The sequence below is a fragment of the Protomyctophum parallelum genome (genome assembly GCF_964188405.1).
Source record: "Protomyctophum parallelum genome assembly, chromosome: 2".
Lineage (NCBI taxonomy): Eukaryota > Metazoa > Chordata > Actinopteri > Myctophiformes > Myctophidae > Protomyctophum > Protomyctophum parallelum.
The window spans coordinates 16,639,016-16,665,244 of record NC_139699.1 but is presented as its reverse complement, the minus strand read 5'-3'; the positions used below and the strand labels follow the sequence as shown (position 1 = coordinate 16,665,244).

General features: G+C 43.0%; 1 protein-coding gene across 2 annotated transcripts; it reads left to right on the top strand.

The window, feature by feature from the left end:
• The first annotated feature begins 1,541 nt into the window (after window positions 1-1,541).
• kars1 (lysyl-tRNA synthetase 1) lies at window positions 1,542-25,656 on the top strand. 2 transcript variants are annotated; one of them, XM_083793722.1, is made up of 15 exons: window positions 1,543-1,603; window positions 8,831-9,008; window positions 9,127-9,262; window positions 10,771-10,936; window positions 11,088-11,181; window positions 12,286-12,472; window positions 13,350-13,475; window positions 18,099-18,218; window positions 19,991-20,153; window positions 20,852-21,025; window positions 21,164-21,249; window positions 21,340-21,425; window positions 22,857-22,983; window positions 24,091-24,234; window positions 24,948-25,656. In XM_083793722.1, the coding sequence occupies exons 2-15, from the start codon at window positions 8,866-8,868 to the stop codon at window positions 25,032-25,034; spliced, it is 1,839 nt and encodes a 612-aa protein (XP_083649848.1). In that variant the 5' UTR covers window positions 1,543-1,603; window positions 8,831-8,865; the 3' UTR covers window positions 25,035-25,656. The 2 variants fall into 2 exon arrangements, with proteins under 2 accessions (XP_083649849.1, XP_083649848.1); XM_083793723.1 differs by lacking the exon at window positions 8,831-9,008 and having other exon boundaries at window positions 1,542-1,603.
• The last annotated feature ends 573 nt before the right edge of the window (window positions 25,657-26,229 follow it).

Here is a 26,229-nt window from a genome sequence, read left to right as displayed (position 1 = left end):
GCGAACTGAGCGGTGCAAGTAGGCCTATACTTTTATTGTTATAGCTGCATAGTGTCCTGCTGGGTGAGAGAAGACTGTGTGTGTGTGTGTGTGTGTGTGTGTGTGTGTGTGTGTGTGTGTGTGTGTGTGTGTGTGTGTGTGTGTGTGTGTGTGTGTGTCAGGGGGTCAATGGGTCGTGGTCAGACGTCACATCAGCTGCTGCAGGGGTCAATAGGTCATACTCAGACATAGTTGCAGGGGTCAATAGGTCGTACTCATACATAGGGACATACACAGTAACACACACACACTCAGTGCAGCCTGGGCCAATGTCATACTCATACATTGACACACACACATACACACACACACACACACACACACACACACGTTGTATTTCACATTTTAAAGAATAAAGTACCAGTATACCGGTATAAAATAAATAACTAACCCTATAAACCAAAGAGGTTTTTGGTACTACAGTTTTAAATCAGTGATGGTGAACAGTCATGGATGGAGTCCATGCATGTCTGAGTGATGCTGTAGCCCCTTTAACCCTATAAACCAAAGAGGTTTTTGGTACTACAGTTTTAAATCAGTGATGGTGAACAGTCATGGATGGAGTCCATGCATGTCTGAGTGATGCTGTAGCCCCTTTAACCCTATAAACCAAAGAGGTTTTTGGTACTACAGTTTTAAATCAGTGATAGTGAACAGTCATGGATGGAGTTCATGCATGTCTGAGTGATGATGTAGCCCCTTTAACCCTATAAACCAAAGAGGTTTTTGGTACTAAAGTTTTAAATCAGTGATAGTGAACAGTCATGGATGGAGTCCATGCATGTCTGAGTGATGATGTAGCCCCTTTCGAGACCCTCTGTTACCTTTTCTGAATTTTGGACGGCGGTAAACCTCCAAAGTTCAGAAAAGGTAACCGAGGGTCCCGAAAGGTGCTAATGAAGTGATGCTGATTAGTGGGACTGAGGTTTGAGGGGACTTGTGGGCTTTTGATTGATTGATTGATTGATTGAAATATGTATTAACAGTTTGCAGAATTACTGTACATTTCAAGCACAAACTCAATACAAAGACTGTTAACTGTGAGTGGACGAGCCAATTAAGCATTACACTTGTTTACAAGAAGGTCCACCATGTTCTATTCATCAACTCACCTCGACTGTAATTGCTTCTTGGCAATAGTCTTACCCTGTGTAAATGTATTATGTGGCAGTCCATAATTGTTTTGATGTTTACATAAAACATATAGATCGAGAGAACAACTGTTTTGGCTGATATGAATTATTATTGCTCTGTGGTTGTTATTGTTTAGTATTTTTATCATTAGAATCATTAGACCTATTATTATTATTATTAATATTATCAATTTAAGAACCATTATTATAAAGCATAGCTTTGGCAAAATAAGAATGTGTTGGTTTTTCTTCATGAACGCTAGAGGGCAGTATTACAGCTACTTATGCGTCCAGAGTGCCGGAAATCAGAGTTCACGCAGGTTTGTGCACTGCGCAGTGCGCATGCGCATTGTCCTTTCTGTGCATAGCATCAACAAGATGGCGGACGTTGCAGAGGTGGACGCACCGGACGGAGAGAAAATCAGCAAAAAGTGAGTAAAATAATATATTTCCGTCTAGGATGAGAAATTAATAGAAACGGTATGGCCGTGTTTCGTGTACTTTGCACATATAAGGTCCACCTTGAATTTGTGACAATGTTTCACGGTGTTGCATCAGGTCAGAGCGAAGTGTGGGTACCATATGGTTTCATACGCAAGGACTACATATCCCATAGGGCAGTTCGCCTGAGCGTGTTGGCAATGTAGTTTTGTTCCTCTGTGGTTGGCATTTGCTTTTCGTTATGTGAATACTCTATGGTTATGTGGTGTTACCTTAGAGTATATATATACAGTACATATATATATATATATATAGTATATAGTACATATATACTCTAAGGGTGTTACCGTTTAAAGGAGAACTACAAGATCCTAGATGCATTTTATTAAATGGGCCCGGTCGACTTTTAGTCCGACGTCATGTTGTAGTCCTACGTTACGTCCGGGTCCAAGTGGCACCAGCTATATAGCTGGTGATGTATAGCTATATCTAAACGCGTGAATCTTTTTACAATAACGTTATTTTTCAGAAAGGAAGCCATTGAGGGTTAAAATGGGTCTTGATGCTTCCAACTCAAGTAGAATTAAATGTTCTGTGTCCATGACAAAGAAAATATGATGTGGAGAAAATAAAGACTATTATCATTATTATTGAAGGTGGTAGCAGTCAATTAGCTCAGTACAATATTTCTGAGGCATATTTAGAATGTGTGCAGGGTTGAGTATGTTGAATCTAGCTATATTGCATTAATACAATCTCTAATGAAATAAAATGGTGATATAGCCTAAGATTTAGACTCCATTTAGACTTATCGATTCTGACATCATTCTCTACGAGAGTCTAAGGGCACTTGCTCCTAGACGCAATTTGCAACTCTAGATTTTTTAAATAATGGGATGAATCTAGAGTTGCAATACCCCCCATTGACTCCCCACTCATCCATTTGCTTTTGCGATTTGCTTGTCTTAAACAACGTTAAACTCACCAACATTGCAGCTGTAGTCCAAGCTTGAATTAAGCTCTTTCAATCTGCCGAGCTTGTTTTTCATAAAAATCCCCTGTAGACATGTTATGAGCTACTTTCTGTCAAGAAGAAGAAATGTTGGAGTTTGGAAGCGCTCGTTTTTATTAAGGGCTCACACTGCTGCTCTGGAGGAGGCGCTTAAATACCAAGTAGTTTCACTTGGTTTCGTTTTATTTCACTTTTGAAAGACAAATCTTTCTTCTACCCCTGCAGTTTATTGCTACGAGCCTATTAAAATACTAGCAGTAGCAGTCTAATAGCAGTCTAATAGCAGTCCAGACGGCACCAGACAGGCCCCAGCCCCGCTCCCGGAACTCGAACCCCATGCCGGCGAGCAACCGGCAGATTACAGCATGCCACAGCCCTCCGCAGCACATCGCAGGAGCGAGTACGCCAATAGCCCCGTTCCCTGTCCCGAGGACGCCCACGACCGCTACAACGGCCGCGCCCAGGACCGCACGAGCACTTGGTCACACCAAAGCCGGCCCAGCCTATCAACTAGGGCTGACCCAAAAAAATCGATTAATCGATGTTCAATCGATACGCACGGGAATCGATTTTTAAATTTTGATTCGAATAGTCATTTAAAAAATAGCGGCCGCTTTTGGTCCGCGAGACGGCCCCATTTGGTCCGCGAGCCATGCTTGCGCCTCGCAGCACCTCGCAACGCCTCCTCTTTCCCCGTGTTAAAAACAAGGAAGCGCACCACAGCTCCTGCGCCACACCGAGGCACGCTTGGGGAAGGACGCGCAAGGCGCAGAAAGCTACAACAAAGAAATGAAGAGGCTGAGGGACGCAGGATACATCCTCCCAGTCCCATCAGCCGAAGCAGCGCAATCCAAGGAGTCATGGTACATTCCACACTTCATGCGGACGCACAATGGCAAGAACAGGATTGTGTTCGATTTCTCACACACGTACAAGAATCAGAACATGAACAAGAGGCTACTGCCAGGGCCAGTCCTTGGAGCCACGCTGTTAGGGGTTCTACTGAGATTCAGGGAGCGCCCAGTCGCGATATGCAGCGACATAAAAGGGATGTTCCACCAAGTGCGGCTCCTCCCAGAGGATAGATCACTGACCAGGTTTCTATGGAGAGACCTGGACGTGAAGGAACCACCCACGGTGTACGAGTGGCAGGTGCTTCCATTCGGCACCACCTGCTCCCCATGCTGTACCACGTACGCGCTACAGACACACGTGCACAATAGGGCTGGGCGATATGACGATATATATCGTATTTTCGATAGAAAATGTCTATCACGAAAAAAAAGCTATATCGCTTATATCGCCGTTTCGCTTTACGGCAGTATTTTACGTCACAGCGCTTATATACGGCATGCCCAGCAGCCCACCGCGCGCACTGAAAACAGTGAGCCAACACCTTTCGGATGTCTTCTCTATTATATACTCTAACACGACCACAACACAAGCCGAGGTGGTGCTTGCACCTAAAAGAGGGGCAACGTCTTCCATTGTATGGATATGGAAGTGGTTTTGATTACATGAAGGGAGATGATGGCTGACGAGATTCAGAGCGGTGTAAGGGGCACGTTCGGAAATACCACACCGGAGCGAACTCATCTATCAGTTTGCATTGCACAGTGCGCCTAGTGCGCTATTTCCGAACGCGCCCTAAAGTAACCGGTCATTCACTGTTATAAATGCAGGTTTCATGTTGGGTCAAATTGATAAATTGCGTGAGCCACGCATGTTTTACACAGTTGAACAATAAGCTTGTCCGTCGTCGGGTGCACTGCAAACTTCTTCCAAGACGAAGACGTTCCTCTTACCTGTGCAGTCCTGTCTTGTTTTATTGTTCCAAATAAATTATTCCATTTGAAAAGTCCTTAATTCAGCAACAGCTTACAACAACAACACAAGACGCTGACTTTGTTGTGATCATCAAAAAAAAAGGAAAAGAAAAAGCCCCACTCGTCCCAGACTCGCATATATACGCACAGCTGGGCATGGAGAGGTGACGACAAGATCGCGTTCTCTCTCACTCTCTCTCACTCTATCGCCTGTAGTCAATTAAACATCGTTAAGCTGCCCAACGTCTTTAACAAACTAAACTATAACTACAACAGAACATGTTGATTCCCTATACAGAGCTTAAATGAACTGAAACAACTGTAGTGACAAACTGTGACATGAGATATTTATTTTTTCCTTAAGCCAATTTAATGCAGACACAGGCCTGTACTTCTGTGTCTGAACTCTGAATGGCAACGTCTTATTTCTTTCTTTTTTCTTTTTAATTGTCATAATAATAATTATTATTAATAATACTAATAAAACTTTATTTGTATAGCACCTTTCATGACATGAAATGCAGCTCTCAAAGTGCTTTACAGAGCAATGGAGAAAAAAAGAAAAGCAAGGCAACGACATTAAAAAACAAGCAGTGATGCAATACAGTGAGGACATGAATAACAAAAAATAAAAGATCAATTAAAAGCAATGTTGTAGAAGTGGGTCTTGAGCTGTGCTTTAAAAATGTCTACAGAGGCTGAACAATTGAGTTCAGCCTCTAATTATTATTATATACATTTTATTTTGTAATATTTTTGTACTTGCTTTGGGCCTGTCTGTGCATGGGAAGGGCATCAGTATTATATTCATATAAGTAGACTGGATAATGTGAATTTAATTGTTTTTTGAGTGGTGCAACCATTATAGACAGCTATGTGTGTCCCTGTCCCTGTATCCGAGCACGGAAATAGCATAACTATTGTCACCACCAAGTGTCACTGTTGTGCAGCCTAACACAGACAGAGGCCAGGGAGGAGAGCTTGTACAGTACAGTACAGTACAGTACAGTACAGTACAGCCCAAGTACAGTAAAGTACTCGACTTGAACAAAAATCAATTATTTTAGATAAAAAAATAGGTATCGTAAAAAATATGCTATATCGTGAGTATATCGTTATCGTGATAAAATAAATTCTATATCGTGATATGAGATTTTGTCATATCGCCCAGCCCTAGTGCACAAGCACACCGAAGAAGGGAGTGACGCCCGAGCCTCCATAGATCAGTGCTTCTACGTGGACAACTGGCTGCAGAGTTTCTCCACAGAGGATGAAGCTAAGAGGAGCGTGGACAATCTCTACGCGCTCCTCCTGCGGGGCGGTTTCGAGCTACGCGAGTGGGCAAGCAACACCCCCAACGTCATAAAGCACTTCCCGGAAGCATCACTGTCCAAAAACAGTGAATTATGGTTCACGCAAGATGGAGCCGATCCGGAAGAACGCACCCTGGGCTTGCTGTGGCTATGCGCCTCGGACGTACTGAGGTACAAACAGAAGCCGGGAGAGCCCATGGTGCCCACCATGAGAAACATCTACAAGGTATTGGCGCGACAATACGACCCCCTGGGCTTCATCATTCCATACACCACCAGGGCGAAGATGGTGGTGAGAGAGCTGTGGAACAAACCAGATCGGCTCTGGGACGATCCCAACCTGCCAAGCGAGCTACTCCAAGCCTGGCGAAGATGGGAGGGCGAGCTTGCACACCTCCCTGAGATCGTGTTGCCTAGGTGCTACGCGGGGCACACAGATGGTCGTGACCCTGTAGGACACAGCATCCACGTGTTCTGCGACGCCTCGGAGATGGCGTACGGAGCGGTAGCGTACCTACGCACAGAAGACTACCAGGGGAAGTTTCACACATCCTTCCTGGCGGCGCGTTCCAGGATCGCCCCCAAGAAACAACTAACAATACCCAGGCTGGAGCTGTGTGCAGCCCTCGCTGGGGCCCAGTTAGCCGCAACACTTAGAGAGGAGCTCACCGTGACCATCGCAGCCCAGGTCCTCTGGACAGATTCCACCACAGTCCTTCACTGGCTCCGATCTCAGTCGTGCACCTACAAAGTCTTCGTGGGGCACAGAGTCACGGAAATACAATCACTAACAGAAGCCACAGAATGGCGTTACATAAACACCATGAGTAACCCAGCGGACGACATCACGAGAGGCAAGACGCTTCAGGAGATCGCAAGTGGAGACCGCTGGAGTAAGGGCCCCTCGTTCCTCACCCTAGCAGAGGACCTGTGGCCCACGCAACCAGTCCTGAACCCATCGGTAGAATCCGAAGAGCAAGCAGAACTATATGAGATAAAGAAGACACTATTCTGCTGCCTCAAGTGGGCCAGCCCGCTGCCGTCATCCTACAACGAGCTGATCAATGCCACTGCGTTGACCTTAAAGGCAACGCAGGGGGGGAGCGAAAGCGAGATAAGCTCTAAAGACTACCGAGACGCAGAAATAAGCATCCTCGGCCAGGCCCAAAGAGACAGCTTTGGTGAGGAAATCAAAATGCTACAGGCCGGCGCGGAGCTACCCAAATCCAGCAGGATAAGAGCACTAGCCCCAGAACTCCACTCAGGGCTCCTGCGGGTAGGAGGCAGACTCCGGCGATGCCAGGACCTGGACCCCGGAGCGACACACCCTATCCTGCTATCACCGGCCCACCCCTATACGAAGCTCCTAATCGCACAATACGACGAGGACCTAGCACATCCAGGAACCGAACGAGTCTTCGCCGAGATGCGCAGAAAGTACTGGATAACTAGGGGGAGGGAAGCAGTGAAGAAACACCAGACCACCTGCCTCGAGTGTAAAAGGTGGAAGGGAAGACCCAACGAGCCCAAGATGGCGGACCTCCCCAAGTCCAGGCTAAGGTTAATGGACCCCCCCTTTCACTCCACCGGCATGGACTGCTTCGGGCCACTCACCATAAAGTGCGGCAGAAGGACGGAAAAGCGATGGGGCATCATATTCAAGTGCCTCACGACACGAGCCATACACCTGGAACTCCTAACCAACATGACAACGGACTCGTTCCTCATGTCCCTCCGTCGCTTCATGGCACACAGGGGCAAACCCATCGAGCTGAGGTCCGATCGGGGCACGAACTTCGTCGGAGGAAGTCGGGAGCTGAGAGAGGCCTTCGGACACCTGAAGCCAGAACTCAAATCCAAGATGGCCCCCCTACAGGTCGACTTCGTGTTCAACCCACCAGGGGCCCCACACTTTGGGGGCGCCTGGGAGAGGGAGGTGAGGTCCGTCAAAACCATACTCCGAGTGATCCTGGGCACACAAACCGTGCCCGAGGAGGTACTGGCAACAGCGCTGATCGAGATCGAGGCTATCCTGAACTCCAGGCCCCTAGGTTATGTGTCCTCGGACGCAGCAGACCCGGACCCGGTGACACCGAACCACCTCCTCATGGGCAGGTCCGACGCCTCGACGCCGCAGGTCATCTACCCCGAAGCCGAACTGCTCAGCCGCCGGAGGTGGCGACACTCCCAAATCCTAGCCGATCAATTCTGGCGCCGATTTACTCGCTTCTACCTGCCCAACCTACAGCCGCGTCAGAAATGGCTAGCGGAGAGAGAGAACCTCACCAAAGGGGCCCACGTCCTGGTGATGGATCCGCAGCTCCCGAGAGCGTACTGGCAGATGGGCAAGGTAACAGAGGTAACACCGGGCGAAGACGGCCGGGTAAGAACGGCCACAGTGCAGCTGGGGAGCCGGACATGCACGCGGCCCGTGGCCCGGCTAATCCAGCTCCCAGAGCTGCCGGACACAGCCACAATGATCAGAGAGAACGAATAGTGAAGCCCACGGCCTCACTAAGGGGGAGTGTTACGAAGGAACGTAGTGCCTCTCTGACATCACAACCAGGACGTCAGTGACATCAGTGACATCACTATCTATAACTATAAATACATGCCTACCGCAGGACCTAACTGGAAGATATCATTATAGCAACAGCAGCTCGACTTAGACGCACCATACCTAACTCTACCAACACTGCGGCTCAAGAAGGTAAGTAAACCAGCCTAGCCTTATCTTCTCGGCATCTCTCCCCGAGATCATACCAGATCTCGGCCACAGGCACTTTAATTCTATAACACAGTGGAACAATGATGTGAAGCAGTAATGATCTTGTGGTTGCATTTGTGCTGCTGTCTTCTTCCAAGTTCCTTGACACATACCAAGTTGAAAGATGGAATGGACGTACAGGTGCTTAATCGGTATAGGCCTCCCGTTTTATATGAATCAGTAACGGTTGTTATCCTTTATAAATATAGTCACACAGCACTTGTGAAATGTCTTTGCATCTGCCAGAGGAGAGCTTTAAGGTTTGTATGTGACGTGTTTGCGCATGTCTGTCTCTACAGGTTGCTGTAGCTCACAGCTCAGTAGTTGCTTCAGTATGCTGTCTCTGGCCAGGGCTGCCTGTCGGCAGTTGGGCCAAGCCTTTTGGGTCAGGGGAGGACATGGGTTAAAATTCACGCTTCCCTGCTCAGCTTCAGTTCCGACTCAAATTTACGGCAATCGCTGGAGAGGTGACAAAAGGTTGGTGGCTTTTCCATTCCAGTGAGAAAAACATCCAACCTTTTGTCATCAAAGTTCATCTCTGTACCATACCCTTACATTGTTACCTTACACTGCTGTTTGTACCTTTTGCCGTCAGTGAGCTGAAGAGGCGAATGAAAGCTGATAAGAAGGCAGCTGAGAAGAAGGAAGCCAAGGTGGAGCAGAAGAAGGAATGTAGTAACAAAGGAGACCAGGCTGACCTCGGGGTGGACGAGGAGACGCTGGACCCCAACGTGAGTTTAGAATCTCTGCACTTTCACACCGTTTCAATTCATTCGGTCACCTCACTTTAAACCAGCCAAGAAGTGCTACCTATCACTCCCTCTGCTATTGTCCAAAAACTAGTCAGTTGTTCTGCATACTGGTGGATTTATTGTGTAGCACTTGAAGCACACAAACCAACGTCGAATTGATAAACAACAACAAAAAGTACACAAATGCTTAGTATAACATGGCATAAACAATACAGCATATAAGCATAAATGAAATAAATAAATTACACTCAAATAACATTCAAAATAACAACATTAACATACTTTACTGGCTGCTCTAAGCATAAGGGAATGAGAAAGCTGTGCTGAACACAGCGATGCACAAACTTGGGAACTTCTGTCTGCATCACGCTGTCAAACAGATGTGTGCAACCTGTCTACCCGTCTCAGTGATACCAGACTGCCCTATAAGGGGTTCCGCATTAGCCAAACAATGGCATTTCCGGCCTGACTTAGACATGCAACGAATAAGACATTATGCGAGCAATAATTCACTTAAATACAAATAAATTGGAATAAGTGCAGCAGTTATACTACCTGTCAGTGGCTACGTTTACATGAGCAGTTAAATCCCCTTTTCATTCCGAATAGAAGTTCAATCCTATTAAACGTTGTTATGTAAACACCTACAAAAACTTACATCCGAATGAAAACACTCGATGCGATCTAAAAACCATTCCGATGTCACTGGCCGGATTACTCCGATTTTCAATGCGATTGAAAGAAAATTGGATTCATGTATACACTGCTTCGGATGTAAATTCATTCTGGTCTTTCTGAGCATGCTCATTTCCATTGCGCTCCAACTCCAAGGCGCTCATAAGCCTCATATCCAAGCCTAGGCGCGCCGAGGAGTTTGCACATAGAGCGCGTTATTTCGTGCATTTTGTGTGTGTGTGTGTGTGTGTGTGTGTGTGTGTGTGTGTGTTCAACGGTCTCTCTCTCACACTCTCTCTCTCTCTCTCAAAAATAACGAGCGACCCGATACAATAATAATCAGTGTGTTGCGTGCCCTGGCCGTGCTGTAGATAATAAAGTAATCTACACATAAAAACGAGATGATCACCTTCCCAGCGGAGCAGGTGGGGAAAAAAAGACGGTAAACATGTATGTCCGTCCCTATCCAAGCAACAGCCTCAAAACTACTGCGGAATGAAATTATGGGATTTCAAAGTGTCGTCTTTCGTCTGAAAGTCACAATGAATGAACTGCCTATATTTTATGTGTCCAACAGATGGCGTAGTTTCACGTGAATTAACATGTATCATGTCTTATATCACTTCTCCATATAAACACTCATTCGGAATGACCATTTCCCATGTAAACTCACGGCAAAAAACATTACATCGGATGTATTTTATTCGGAAGTATTTATTCGGAATGATCACCCTTCATGTAAACGTAGCCAGTGTCAATCCATGATTCTCTTTCTGTGATGATAATTTGCTAATGTTTTCCATGTAATGCAGCAATACTTCAAGATCCGCAGCCAGGCTATCCAAGCTCTGAAGGGCACAGCGGAGGACCCTTACCCACATAAATATCATGTGGATTTATCACTCACAGACTTCATTGAGAAGTACAACTATCTACAGCCCGGGGACCAGCTAACAGATGTTGTTCTCAACGTCTCAGGTACAACATTTTAAGTATTCAAGCATATAAATATTTACAATATAACTATAAATTCAATTGCGAATGCAATTATGTCTCAGATTTCCTGGGGAGGACCATCTTTTTATCCAATCATTAAAGTTTTTTCATTACCCATAATTATGATTGTCAGGTCGGATCCATGCCAAGAGGGAATCTGGTGCTAAGCTGCTGTTCTATGACTTGCGAGGGGAAGGTGTCAAGCTGCAAGTTATGGCAGCCTCAAGGTATTGAACGATTTTAAATCGTGAAAATGTGGCACAAATCTTTGAATATATATTCTTTCAGAAGACTCTTTTATTTATTTCGACGTCAGGCCTAAATGGGTTGGATACTTCTTCTGAACAAAAGCAGAAATTATATAACTGTCTTTACATAAAAGAAAGTATTGTAAATCCATTGATTGATTGATTGTCTTATGTATTAAAGGTATATTCAGTGATTTCACTTAATTCAAATATCACTTATTTTTTTGTTTTGTTGTGATAATCCTCTCTACTATAGAGTGTGCTGACCATATAAGGAGTTCCTCCCTGTCCCCAGTTGACCCCTGGGGGTCAAAAAACCTTAGGTTTCGTTTTTGGCTCTCTATCCTGATTGGATGAAAGGCTTAGGTCCCAGCCAAAAACGAAACCTAAGGTTTTTTGAGTGAAATCACTGAATATACCTTTAACAGTTTGCAGAATTACAGTACATTTCAAGCACAAACTCAATACAAAGACTGTTAACTGTGAGTGGACGACCCAATTAAGCATTACACTTGTATACAAGAGGGTCCACCATGTTCTTTTTCTTTTTTATAACTTTATTTATAAGATTTTCAGTTTTTGTAGACAAACAACCCCACCCTCCCCGGTTCCATCACAAAAAAAAATAAACAGGTAGTAAAGGATATAAATAATAAATGAATGAAATAAATACAATAAAATAAGATTTGCCTTTTACTAGATTAAGGGGCTACACAGTGAACCAAATTACATGTAGGAAAACATGACTGAATGAAGACTGAATCAGAAGACAGAAAGGGTGAATTCAAGGAAAGGGGACCAAGCCTTTACAAATTTCTGGCGAGATTTGTACCTGTTGTATCTGAGCTTCTCCAATGGTGAGGGTCCACCATGTTCAATTCATCAAAACATTTAGAGACGTATAAATAGACACTTCCATATAGTCAAAGAACAGAACAGGAATTCATCATAAAGGAAGCAAAAAGGGAAAATAAACCTATACAGTGAGGGGAAAGGGGGGGGGGGCGGTATTTGCCATTGTTCTTCAGGTGAATAGCTTAATTCTTGTGTGGTTGTCCACCTCTCTCTCTCCCTGCCATGAAGGAACTACAAGTCTGAGGAGGACTTTGAAGCCATCAACAACAAGCTGCGTCGTGGTGACATTGTGGGTGTCCGAGGCAACCCGGGGAAAACCAAGAAAGGAGAGTTGAGCATCATTCCTACAGAGATGACTCTACTGTCACCCTGTCTGCATATGCTGCCACATCTTCACTTTGGTCTCAAAGACAAGGTAAAGGCTCTACTGTCTGTCACCCTGTCTGCATATGTTGCCACATCTTCACTTTGGTCTCAAAGACAAGGTAAAGGCTCTACTGTCTGTCACCCTGTCTGCATATGTTGCCACATCTTCACTTTGGTCTCAAAGACAAGGTAAAGGCTTAACACAGTTAAGACAAGCTAGCTTGTAGGTCTGCTATTTTTGAAAAATCGAAGAACCACTGACATAGAAACATAGCTTTTTCAGAAAACTGTCAGGATGTAGAAGACATTTTTAGAATCTGATCTCAGGTCAAAATGGGTAAATAAAAATACATTGTTTCACTTTAACTAATCACCCAAAGTAGACACTCCTTACTAGCTTATTAGCTTACTTTTTGTCATTTGATGTCTAAAATAATTTACTAAAAATAAATGGTGATGTCACCCAAGACATTTTGCACTGTTTTAGTTTGACTATTTAAAATAAATCACATATGGGTCAATAAAACGATAGCATACATTCTAATAATACATTTTGGCCGGCCCTTTAAAAAAAAAAAAAATGATGATCAGTACTTTATTTTAGATTTTTTGCACACATAAAACAGAAAACCTACAATACAAACACAAGCAACAACAGCAGAGTATGTATTCATGGACAGACAAGATAGATAAGATAAACAAATATAAAAAAAAGGAAAAATCAAATTAAAATGTGAAAATAGTTTATATCATTTACACGACCAAACGCAGCATCATCAACCGTATCATAATGTGTACATTTTGGCCCTTTTGATTTTTGGTAACCCTACCTACCCCTTGATTGGCACAAAATGACATCACCAAGGTACACGTAACTTTCAAGCAACTTCTCACCGGCATGTTTTCTGTTTTCTTCCTTGCCAAAGGAGACTAGGTTCCGTCAGCGCTACCTGGATCTGATTCTCAACGACTACGTGAGACAGAAGTTTATAACTCGCTCCAAAGTCATCACCTACCTGCGCAGCTTCCTGGACCAAATGGGATTCTTGGAGGTGATTTAAGTCAATGGAAGAGTTTCAGACGTCTAAATTGAGGTTTATAGAGCTCACATGAAACAATATGAGCAGTGGGTTTAATTGGATAAATTGCACCGTGAATACGTCATGGCACAAAAGGTCACATGCATGCATATTAAATTGTTTTGTCAAAGGCAGCTATTAGAGGTGTATTGTCCTTTAAAAAAAAGTATTATTATTATTATTAGAAAGCTTTACTGTGAATAAAACGAATCCTGCTGCACATTGTCGGAAAGTGCGCTTCGTTTGGCAGGTGTGAAGCCTCATTAGAATCCTAATGCGCACCAAAGAACCGCATTCTACTCCACCAAAAAACGGGGGTTTCGCTTCGCTTCAATACGCAGCAGAGTGCCGGTCACTGCTGGTGTGTGTGAATGCAATCGCATTAAACATAGGGAGTGAATGTGCCATATTGTGGGATGAAGAAGTTGATATTTGGCACACGAGAAGGAAGGAGAAGGCATTATTTACTTGACAGTGAAGATGTCAAGTGGAAACACGTGGTCTAATGAAGAGATATAGAAGCCCTTATTGGAATATGGGCCAGACCATCATACAGGCTTATGTGTGTGTGTGTGTGTGTGTGTGTGTGTAACCTTTGCTCGTGTGTGTAACCTTCGGCATAAGCGGCTTATGCTAAAGGTTACACACACGAACAATGCGGTGTGCAGGATACATAGCAAGATAATGGAGGCGATTCCATCGCACATTTATTGCAGGTTGCATGAAGTGTTTGCACTCGTAGTACAGAACCTGGACCGGGAATCCTGACGGGCGTCTCCGCTGATCTGGAGTCAGATAAAAGTGGTGTGTGTGTGTGTTTGTGTAGACAGTAGGCTACTCCTATTAAATTACCAGCCTACCAGGTTTATTTAACCCATTTTGGGCGGGAACCCCTTTTGGTGTTAGCATTATGTTATGCTTAGAGCTTGTAGGTCTGCTATTTTTTAAAAATCGAAGAACGACTGACAGAAACATAGCTTTTTCAGAAAACTGTCAGGATGTAGAAGACATTTATAGAATCTGATCTCGGGTCAGAATGGGTTAATGTATGTAGTCTTTTGTTGGCTAGCCGCTACTTTATAAAACAAGTTGGTAAAGTTGTAGACATCCGCACAGTACACACATAGACATCCACACACACACTGCAACCACGTTACCATCACTTTACGTCCTAAAGTCCTAACTATTCCTCAAACTATATATATTTTTTAACACATATATATTTCACTGTGTAGTTTATGAATTCAACACATTGATAAAGTTCCCTGATACGTTTCCAATTGCTGCGGATGACAGCACAGTGTGAAGGCAAACGCAGCAAATTAAATATGCAGAATGGCCAAACTTCTCCACCCATTCGCATCGAGTCTACCGAAGAATTAGGTGTGAATGTGACCTAAACATGGCTTATTTACTGCCAGGATTGTTTTTAGTCTGTCCCTTCCCTGCCGAGGTATTTTCAGCTGGATATTTTATTTTAACTCATCGATTGCGCAAAACGCTCTAAAGCGTTTTATTAATCTCGAGCGCCGTCTGCGCATCACGCTCTAAAGCGTTTTATTGGTGTTTTTACTGTATACTGTACATCAACTTCTCTGACGCCCGGACAACACATAATGTAACACTGATCATCTCCAGAAAGATCCGCTGTGAGATCCGGGAGTTTAAAGCCCCCCACCTCCTGAAAAGAGGCCTGGTCTAACCACATTCCAGGCATGCCGTATCCATTACGACGTACTGGGGAGGCGGCATCGCCGTCCTGCACACGGCATAGACCAACGCAGATCAGGGGATCTAAAATGGAGCTACCCATTTTCTAGTGTGTGTGAAATTTGTGAATACACTCGATTACCCTTCCCCTCCTGTTTCTACATGGTTTCTCCCGAGGCATCTCTCCATCGCATTACAGTTTCTCCCCCCCCCCCCCCACTCATTCACACAGATCCACTCGACACAGCCCTCTCTAATTCTTTCCAACGACAACTCACCGGTCTGCCGCCTCATTCTCGGAAATATAAACCCGTATATAAACCAAGAATAATCTCCAACGGTCGATCGCCATTTCACGCACACGGACAGGTATACGCGAAACGAATGACGTATTCTCGAAGGACCGCCATAGGAGAAGCAGTATACATCTGACCAACTGTCTTTTTTTCGCCGTCGCGTCAGCCATGTTTGGACAAAGAAGCAGTATACTAGGCTAGCAGATATCACACCGTGGAACCCCCCCCACACTGCGAGTTGCGATCGATCGTTTTGCAGTTTGCAATGCTACTCTCATTCTCGGAAAAAAGATTCTCGGCAGTTGATCACCATAATCGCCATAGCGCCTTCGCCAGCCAATTGCAGTGATAAGGCGTCTGGGACGTAATCGACCCGTTTGTAATGGATAACTAATACAATCCTAAGCTGCGGAAGCCATCGTGTTGTCTGTCATTTTGTCGAAATCACAGCCAGCCGGGCTACGCTTATCGCTCCTGTGGTTCATGTCCAGACATGTCGTGGAACCCCCCCCCCCACTGCGAGTTGAGTCGCTCCTGTGGTTCATGTCCAGACATGTCAACCTCTCAAGTCACTGTTATGCTATCAAACGATCTGTTGATTTTGTTTACTGAGACAATGATCACATATGTGCATAGAATCATCATCATCATGACGTTATCATGACAGGCAGATATAAACATAAATAAATTATCATATACATACTACACACTGAATGAAAGCCCTAAATGTCTAATTTTAGGAGGAAAACAAATAAAATACACATATCCCATATACTGTTTGTCAATACTAGACTATTGAATCCATTTCATTTATAAAATTCTCTTTTTCAGAGAGAACTTTAGCCCATTCTGACCTGAGATCAGATTCATACGAGGTTTCCACTGGACACACACTGGTCTGATTAGAGAAAGCATGGACCTATAGAACTATTATTCACAAAATAAGGCATATAGCGACATGTACATACTATATACCGTATGAAACAGAAGACTCTCTGCTTTCATAAGAAAAAAACTAATACTGTAATAATAATAAAAATCACACCCATGTGAAGTGAGCAGTGCAATGTTGTGAAGTGAGCAGTGCAACATTGCACTGCTCACTTCACAGGGGTGTGATTTTCATTATTATTACAGTAGAAGTATTTTTCTTATGAAAGCAGAGAGTCTTCTGTTTCATACGGTATATAGTATGTATAGGCCTTATTTTGTGAATATTTAGTTGTCAGTTCCTTGTCTTGTCTAAAATACTCTGAGGATTTCAGAAAATGCATGGACCTGAAGAACCATTATTCACAAAATAAGGCCTATAGCGACATGTACATACTATATACCGTATGAAACAGAAGACTCTCTGCTTTCATAAGAAAAATACTTCTACTGTAATAATAATAAAAATCACACCCATGTGAAGTGAGCAGTGCAATGTTGTGCAACATTGCACTGCTCACTTCACAGGGGTGTGATTTGTATTATTATTACAGTAGAAGTATTTTTCTTATGAAAGCAGAGAGTCTTCTGTTTCATACGGTATATAGTATGTACATGTCGCTATAGGCCTTATTTTGTGAATAATGGTTCTTCAGGTCCATGCATTTTCTGAAATCCTCTCTGGTGGGCGCAAGCTGCATTCAACAGCCAATTACTGACAAACTATACATGGGACCATGTGTATTTGTTTTCCTCCTAAAAGTAGACATTCAGGGCTTTCATTCAGTGTGTAGTATGTATATGATATTATTTGTGTTCATTTTTATATCTGTCTGTCAATGTCTGTCAACTTCAACCTTCCATATCTCTGCTGTTTTTTCAAAAGAGCAGCGTGCAGTGAAAAGCAGGTTTTAGAAAAAGGTCAATATCTCCAGAATGGAAGATGGTAGAATCATATTTTTTTTTTTAAATTGAAGTGGACTAGTTTGGCTTCCTTTTGATTTATGCAATGTGCGATGTGCTATAAGAGGCCCCTCGCTGTGGGCCCCTAAAAAGTTAAAAAGTCCAATGTTAATCGCTTAGCAGAAGCAATCCTGAGTAGAATTTCAAAAGTTAGCAATCAATGTGTTAAAGACCAACAACTCATTGGCCTACAACTGGAAGTAAAAGTCATTAAGTCATGAAATGTATGTGAGAGTGCCCATGAAATGTATGGGAAAGAGCATGCATTGTAATTTTTACCATTTTGGGCGGGATCCCCTTTTGGTGTTTAAAGTATTATAATTTAGCTATTGAAAAATAGCAGATCTACAAGCTCATAGCGCGGCACCGAGACTGAGTGCCACGCTATGAGCTTGTAGGTCTGCTATTTTTTTTAAATAGTGAAAATGTGGTGCAAATCTTTGAATATATATTCTTTCAGAGCGAACGTTTTTAACTCATATCTTTGCTTCTGGGGGGGTCCCCTTGAAAAACATATTTTAAGATGGGGGTCGGCGGCCAAATGCAGATTTTTGGGGTTCTTGACATGAAATATTGAACACCACTGATATAGAAACATTGGTATTTCAGAAAACTGTCACGATTTAGAGGACCTTTTTTTTTTATTATTTTGATGTCATGCCTAAATGGGTTAATAAATGCATTGTTTTGATTTCAGATTGAGACGCCGATGATGAACCTCATCCCTGGAGGAGCCGTGGCCAAACCGTTTGTTACTTATCACAACGACCTGGACATGAACCTCTACATGAGGATCGCCCCCGAGCTCTACCACAAGGTAATACTGAGCTCTACCACAAGGTACCGGTAATACTGAGCTCTACCACAAGGTAATACTTTATTACCACAAGGTAATACTTTATTACCACAAGGTAATACTTTAACTGAGCTCTACCACAAGGTAATACTTTATTACCACAAGGTAATACTTTAACTGAGCTCTACCACAAGGTAATACTGAGCTCTACCACAAGGTAATACGTTAACTGAGCTCTACCACAAGATTTTCAGAAAAAAATGAAATTTTCCAAAATACCCTATCTAATCTATAAAGCAATACAATCACAACATGTATGTTGCCATAATGTGCTAGGCTGGTTTAAATGCTACTTATTTGGCCGCACACAGTGTGTTAAATTTGGTGACACACTGTCTGACTCTATCACCCTAGAGAAAGGAGTCCCTCAAGGTTCCATTCTAGGACCTTTGCTTTTTCTGCTGTATGTGAACCATATTTGTAGTCAATCCAAGCATAGTAGGTATCATATGTATGCAGATGACACAATTCTGTATTCCTGTGCCCCCTCACTTGATGTGGCAGTGTCAAACTTGGCCTCTGACTTTGTCTCCTTGCAGCATGAACTGCTAAACAGCAAATTGCTATTAAACGGCCACAAAACCAAGGCCATGCTATTTTCTCCAAATAGCCTAGTCAATGTCCCCTCAAATATCACCACTCTGGATGGAGTATCCATCGAATGGGTTGAGTTGTATAAATATCTTGGGATTTGGTTGGACAACAAGTTAAACTTCAAACACCACATTGACACCTTGGCAAAAAAGCTTAAGTTCACACTGAGCTTCTTCTACAGAATGAAGTCCTGCTTTTCTAATGCTTCTCGCAAAAAGCTGGTTACAGGCCTTTTCATGTCGCAGCTTGATTATGGAGATACTGTCTACCGCTTTGCTAGTTCCTCAACTCTGAGCAAACTTGACCCCCTGTTTCATGCTGCATTGAGGTTTATAACCAATTCCCCCTATAGGACTCATCACTGTACTCTGTACACCCTTGTGGGTTGGTATTCCTTAACGTCTCGCAGGTTGCTACATTGGTATACTCTCATTTATAAAGCCATTCTTGGTAACCTCCCACGTTACATTGGTTCTAAATTTGAACTTGTCCAAAACTCTCTCAACCTCAGATCAAATGGTTGGTTACGCTATGTCGTGCCCCCAACAAAATCTGAGGCTGGGAAAAAAAGCATCGCTTATTTCGGACCCTGGTCTTGGAATGACCTACAGTCCAGACTCAAACTGGCTGCTGTGATTCCCCTAGTGAGCTTTAAATGGATTGCCATGGGCACACTTCCCATACACTGCTCCTGCTTTGACGTATAGCAACTGTCTGCTTGCTTTTTTTTTTTTTTAGTCGACTAGCAATTTCCGTTGCTTAGATCTTTTAGTCCTTACTGGTCGCGTTCCTGTTCTCCCTTTTAGCTTCTTTGGTAGTGGGTACTGTATTTATGAGCATTGTATGTCTGTCCTGTTTTTTTTGTTGTTTTTTGTTTACTGGCAGAGTTGTGTCACTTATTTTGCCTATTGTTCTGGCCAGTTCACACTTGTAAAAGAGACTTCAGTCTCAATGTGGTTTTTACTGGTTAAATAAAGGTTAAATAAAAAAAAAAATGTCACGGGTGAGCTTTTAGATATTAGCTATTTTTGCTATTCACCGTACGACAAAGTATGTAGGGCTTAATTTAGTGGTTAAAAATAACTTGCTGTCCAAATACTCGCGGAGCTCACGGCGTACCATTTGTCCTTTCTCCCCAGATGCTGGTGGTCGGTGGTTTAGACAGAGTGTATGAGATTGGCCGTCAATTCAGGAACGAAGGCATTGATCTCACTCATAATCCAGAGTTCACCACCTGTGAATTCTACATGGCCTTTGCAGATTACCATGACTTGATGGAAATCACAGAGAAACTTCTGTCGGGTAAGCAAAAGGCAACTCATTCGTTTTATTTTTATCGGATCATGCACAAGTAAGTCAGTCAAAAATACTTGATCAATACATGATACAAATCAAAATACTTGATACCAGTGAAAATGCACAAAATACATTAATCTCAAAGAAAACAATCGGCAATAAACCACGAGAGGTCTCAGGTTACCGGGTATTTTACAATGGCTGGGGGCGTAGGCGGAGGGTCTTCTACCTCCCAGGTAAGCTGGGGCCTCGAGTGGCTTATTGCTTTTCTAAAACTGTTACAAACATATAGCAATATTAACCTAATAAAACTATTACATTCACAAAAGTAGCTACGCTTTGCGCCACCAGAGCAAGCCACATCACTTCCTTGTTTTGCTGCAAGTAGGCGTGGCGGGAGAATAGCGCTTGATGTCTTTACGGGGCTGCCTGGAGCCACAAATTCACAGTCGTATGAGCCGGGCGGTGCTTACACGCCCGCACGCCATGGGTTTGCAAGGCAATCAAGCGCTCCCCTTCCCCAGTACAGCTACAGAGTTGCGGAATCAGCTGCGAATGATATAAAGTGATTGAAGGTGTGGGTTATCGGTGAAATTTACACCGGTCATGTGACGGTAACCAGCTAATCAGAATCAAGTATTGGGACTACCCGTTTTAGAAATACTGCTCTATATCAAGCTCTGTGGTTGTTTAATTGTCTTCAGGAATGGTGAAGCACATCACTGGGGGGTACAAGGTAACGTATCATCCCGATGGTCCAGAGGGACAGGCCTATGAGATTGACTTCACTCCACCGTTCAGAAGAGTGAGCATGACACATGACCTTGAGAAGGAAATGGGCGTTAAGTTCCCTCCTGCTGACACCTATGACAGTGACGGTAAATCAGAATTGAAATTTACAGTGTAAATTTACAGTAATATTTTACTGTTGGCCTCGTAATTCATTGCATAAAATGAATACACACCGTTTTTTCAATCAGCCACAGACTTCTGAAGTTATGTTTGTTCCTCCTCAGAAACTCGTAAGTTCTTCGATGACTTGTGTGCCCTAAAAGGAGTGGAATGTCCTCCACCCAGAACCACGGCCCGTCTCCTCGACAAGGTGCTCTACAGAACCAATACCATCCGATCGGGACTTAATTATTCCTTAACTTGCATACTCACAAAGATAATCTGATCTGTTTTGCTGCAGTTGGTGGGAGATTTCCTCGAGGTCACGTGTATCAGCCCCACATTTATCTGTGACCATCCTCAAATCATGAGCCCTCTTGCAAAATGGTGAGATACCTTTTAACTTGAACCTAGTATTATGCAGAGCAGAGTTTCAATACTGTTCAAAGTTAACCTGGCCTCACCAGGCTTTCCACCACCTCGGAGGAAAGCCTGGTCTCTGTTTCAAAAGTCTGTATGATCCTGTCGGGAGTGGATGATATCGTTACGACATGTTGTAGTATTGTTTTGTAGTCGACAGGCAGGAACAACAGGCGGCAGCAACTTCCTTTTCCCTCTCGATAAAAGCTCTCGTAGCCCTGTAGCTTTTATTGAGAAAAATCTGTTTGAGGGAAAAGGAAGTTGCCGCCTGTTGTTCCTGCCTGTCGCCTACAAAACAATACTACAACATGACGTAACGATATCATCCGCTCCCGACAGGATCATATACCCTAAATGAAATGGTGCCCAGGCTAGTTCAAAGTAGGAGCCATTGTATCACAGGATAGCAGAAGACACTTGACTTACTTCTCCTTTTCTAGAGATTTACCTGTAGCTTTGCTACGTATAGTCATGGTTCAGTGTGTTTACTTTTATAGCTCTGTGTAAACTGGTACATGCTGTAACGGTCCGATATGTCTATCACTGCTACTAATTATTTAAATCACGGGTTGTGAATGATCTCCTCTTAAGATACAATTGATAAAGTTGAATGTAATAAACAGCCTACATAAACCAGCAGAAAACACAGTCAGAAACAAAGCTCACGTTATTATAACCCATTTATCTCAAGTCAAGAAATCAAAAGTTATACAGACCGGTAAAACGGCGAGTTGAATGAATGAATGAGTGAAAGAACCGAAACGAGTGTCCGTGTCTCACACACGCACGCACTTATTGTTTATGTTTAGTGTAGTTCTGTGGTGTTGTTTCCAAACACTCCCAGAGTTCCCTCCCGAACGTAAAACTCCCTCCAAAGCAAAGTAAATGAACGAAACTTAATCCATCCCCGTAGCGAACGTAATCCAGTTGAAGGTCTGGCTACTCCAAACGAAAGAGGAAGAACAAAACCATGGATCCTCACGGGATGTCGAAATAAATAAATAAAAGACGAACGATCTCACCAGTTGCTGAAGAATGTCTCGAGCCTCCTCGAACCGTGAGCGCAATCGTTCTTGTAGCTATAGCTTTGTTTAACGAGGTATTAAAGAGAAACGTATACAGGTCCCTCGTAGACTCCCTGTTTGTTTGTCTCTCTTGACAGATGGCGTTAATTAGAAATATTAAATAATAGATCATGCACTTTTAAATGTTGATATTAAAATAAATTCTTCATGACCTGTGTGGCAACGCTACAATGCTGATGCCTTGTTCGTCAAAGTCATTATTAGACAGCGAATGTTTAGACAGTCTGGCAGGCTTTGGGCTGTAGAGTCCTTGAATTGCAAATGTGGCTCCTGTTCCAAATCTCAGCTGATACTGGTGTCTCTCTCCCTACAGGCACAGAACTCACAAAGGCCTGACTGAGCGTTTTGAACTCTTTGTGATGAAGAAGGAGATCTGCAATGCCTACACAGAGTTGAACGATCCGATAAGGCAGAGAGAGCTCTTTGAACAGCAGGCCATGGTCGGTATGACAGGAAACTGATCTTGAATGTGATCCATGCTATTATATCTAACGCTTTAACTAGCAATCCATTTAAGCAATCTGATTATTATTCGATTGTTTACTTTTTGATTAATCTGATAATCTTGTAATTATTAAATAATTGACTTAAAGGACAACTTTAGTTTTTTTCAACCAAGGTTCATGTTTTAGGTTGTTATTAGAGAAACTAAAAGGTGAGTGTTCATTTTCTTTCATTTGCTGCTTTCTTTCGTTTTGGGGATTTTAGCAGTTTTTGACAAGGGGGCGGGGGCATTCGAGCATGGGGCTAAATATGTATTTCTTTACAAAATATTATGGCGATTTATTTCTTTATTATTTACTATAGTCCTAATAAACCCCAAGAAATTACATCTGGCCACAAAAGATCACAGGATCTATTGAATGTGACAAACTGACATATTGAGCCTATACACACAGTATAAGCCTTCCCCCAGTAGGCTACCTTCACATTCAGTAGATCCTGTGATCTGCTGTGGCCAGATGTAATTTATTGGGGTTTATTAGGACTATAGTAAATAATAAATAAATAAATCGCCATCAAATTTGGTAAAAAAAATACATATTTAGCCCCATGCTCGAATGCCCCCGCCCCCCTGTCAAAAACTGCTAAAATCCCCAAAACGAAAGAAAGCAGCAAATGAAAGAAATTTAACACTCACCTTTTAGTTTCTCTAATAACAACCTAAAACATGAACCTTGGTTGAAAAAAACTAAAGTTGTCCTTTAATTGATTAGCCTCATTAACCACTTATGCCGTATTTAATTGTACATCATGTAAAGATTGTGAAAATTGCAGATCTACAAACTACTAAATCTACAAGCTCACATGCGATGCATTGTGACATGTTGTGATCTTGTAGATTGTAAAGTCAAGTTTGTAATCACTTACTGTTGCACTGTTAATTATATCATGTATTTTTTAATGTGAAACTATTTCTCCCATATATACATCAATCTCAGATGTCATACCTAGGCTCCTATCCCTCTTGTCATCCAATCGCAAAACACTAAAAGTTCCAGGTGGATGTTATTTGACCCTCTAAAGAGATGTATTTTTCTTTCCAGGCCAAAGCTGAGGGTGATGATGAGTCCATGTCCATTGACGAGACCTTCTGCACAGCACTAGAATATGGTCTGCCACCAACCGCTGGTTGGGGTTTGGGCATCGATCGTCTCACCATGTTCCTCACAGACTCTAACAACATCAAGGTACAATTACTGTTAATACAGAACAAACACATGGTAATCTTATTGGAAAGATGATGCATGCAACATCCTCGAGCAATTTTGATCAGAACCGTTAAGGCCCGAGCTATACTTGGTTGCAAAAATGGTGTGCGTGAGTGCCTGTGCTCACCCCAAGAGAGACTTAATTGCCCCACATTGGCCCTCCCTCCCGTTCGGTCTGTTTGTTTTTCAACCAGAGTCGCCCACACACTTGCTCTGGCTGCGCGTCCCTTAACAATTTGACTCCATAAAACGCGTAACCCACATTTTAATCAAATATCCTACGCTGCCGAGATTGTTTTATTACCTTTAGAGCATACGCTGAATTATTTGGGCTTTTGATCCGTGAAAATCCGGCGAAAAAAGGATCCTCTGTTTGTTATGAACGATCGCACCACCCGCCATCTTGGTGCACCGCAAGACCGCAGCACAAGACCCTCCTCCGTTCATTTGCATTGGCTTCAATTTCCCAGAAGCCCTAGCAGCCCACAGCATGTGTTGATTTCCGGTTTCGTCATCATAACATGAAGGTCTCGTCTCCAGCTCCGCAGCAAAGACGGAGTTTCTTTTTAATTATTACAATACGGCGGATTAAACGCATAAAACGAAAAACGGGAATGTCGTATTAAGCACGCATCGTACCCTGGAAACAATTAGCGGCCGTCAAACTGTTAATTATCTTATTGGTTTCACAGGAGGTGCTTCTCTTCCCAGCCATGAAGCCTGATGACCAGACAAACAACAAGGCACCCACAGAGGGCAGTCAGGGCACCTCTGTGTGAAAGAACAACAAGGCACCCACAGAGGGCAGTCAGGGCACCTCTGTGTAAAAGGCAGAACCTCTGGCCTCGGCAGGAGTTAGGGACTCGACTGCTATGTGTTGTTTCAGTGGAGTTCACTGATTTTGTTTGTTATGGTATGCTCTTAGCTGGGGCGATTTAAAGAAAAAAACCCTGCTTGTCTCAGAATGATCTGAGTGAATGCCTGTAATCAATGTTGGCCTCTTTTGTATTTCTGATGCACATGATCATAATGTTATCCTTGTTATATGAGTGTTCTGACATTTTATCCATAGTCTGGTTCAGATAGTTAATACATAATCTGAAGGCGTTGTCCCACTCTTGCATTCAGACCTAGAGGAATGTATTTGAATACACTCTTTATATACTATTTGATAAATCATTATAAATAATTATTTGCAATGGTTTAGATATGCTGTAACTCTTACCAGATACACAGCTTCAAGTAGACACCTTATTTTGCTAATTCAATTGCTGTTTTCTCCAGGTCTGGTTATTTCATGTTCTTTTCATGGATTTTCAAAATGTGCAGTAATGTTTCACTCCTCTGCCAAGAACCTTCAATGTGGGTACAACTACAAGATAATAAAAATGTTCAGAATAATTTCATTCTCTGATAATTTTCCATACATGTTATACTTAATAACACTTAATGTTATAGCTGGTGTCCTGCTGGGTGAGAGAAGACAGAGAGTGTGTGTGTGTGTGTGTGTGTGTGTGTGTGTGTGTGTGTGTGTGTGTGTGATGCAAAATAGGCACCACACTGGGTGGACCAGTGGTAACTAAAGTGCCAGCCCACCCACTGCGGAGGTTGTGGGTTCGAATCCACTGTGGTGCACCTGGCTTTGTTGAGCGTCTACATATTTGCCTGTATTTGGGGTTGTAAAGCTGGATGTGGAGGGTGATATTTCTCTACAGGCAGTGGGGCGTCTCACCGTGGGCTCCTCGCTGGCCGGTGAGTCAGTAGGATACAAGGGGGGGCAACACAAATAAAATAAACTGAATGTTTGGGTTATTTGCATTGTTTACCAGTACATTTTAACATCTAACTCATGTTACCTGCTAGATGTTGATGGGTGGCTGATTTGATTAATTTATTCTGATAAGTGGCAACATGATGCATTTTAATTCAAGTAGATGAATTACATGAAAAGTTTGAAAGTAGATTAATTACATG

Coding starts and splice junctions, on each gene's coding strand:
- kars1 (XM_083793722.1), top strand. CDS start 8,866: ATGCTGTCTCTGGCCAGGGCTGCCTGTCGGCAGTTGGGCCAAGCCTTT. Junction 12,473..13,349: donor ACTTTGGTCTCAAAGACAAG/GTAAAGGCTCTA, acceptor TCCTTGCCAAAG/GAGACTAGGTTCCGTCAGCG. Junction 24,235..24,947: donor CAGACTCTAACAACATCAAG/GTACAATTACTG, acceptor TTGGTTTCACAG/GAGGTGCTTCTCTTCCCAGC.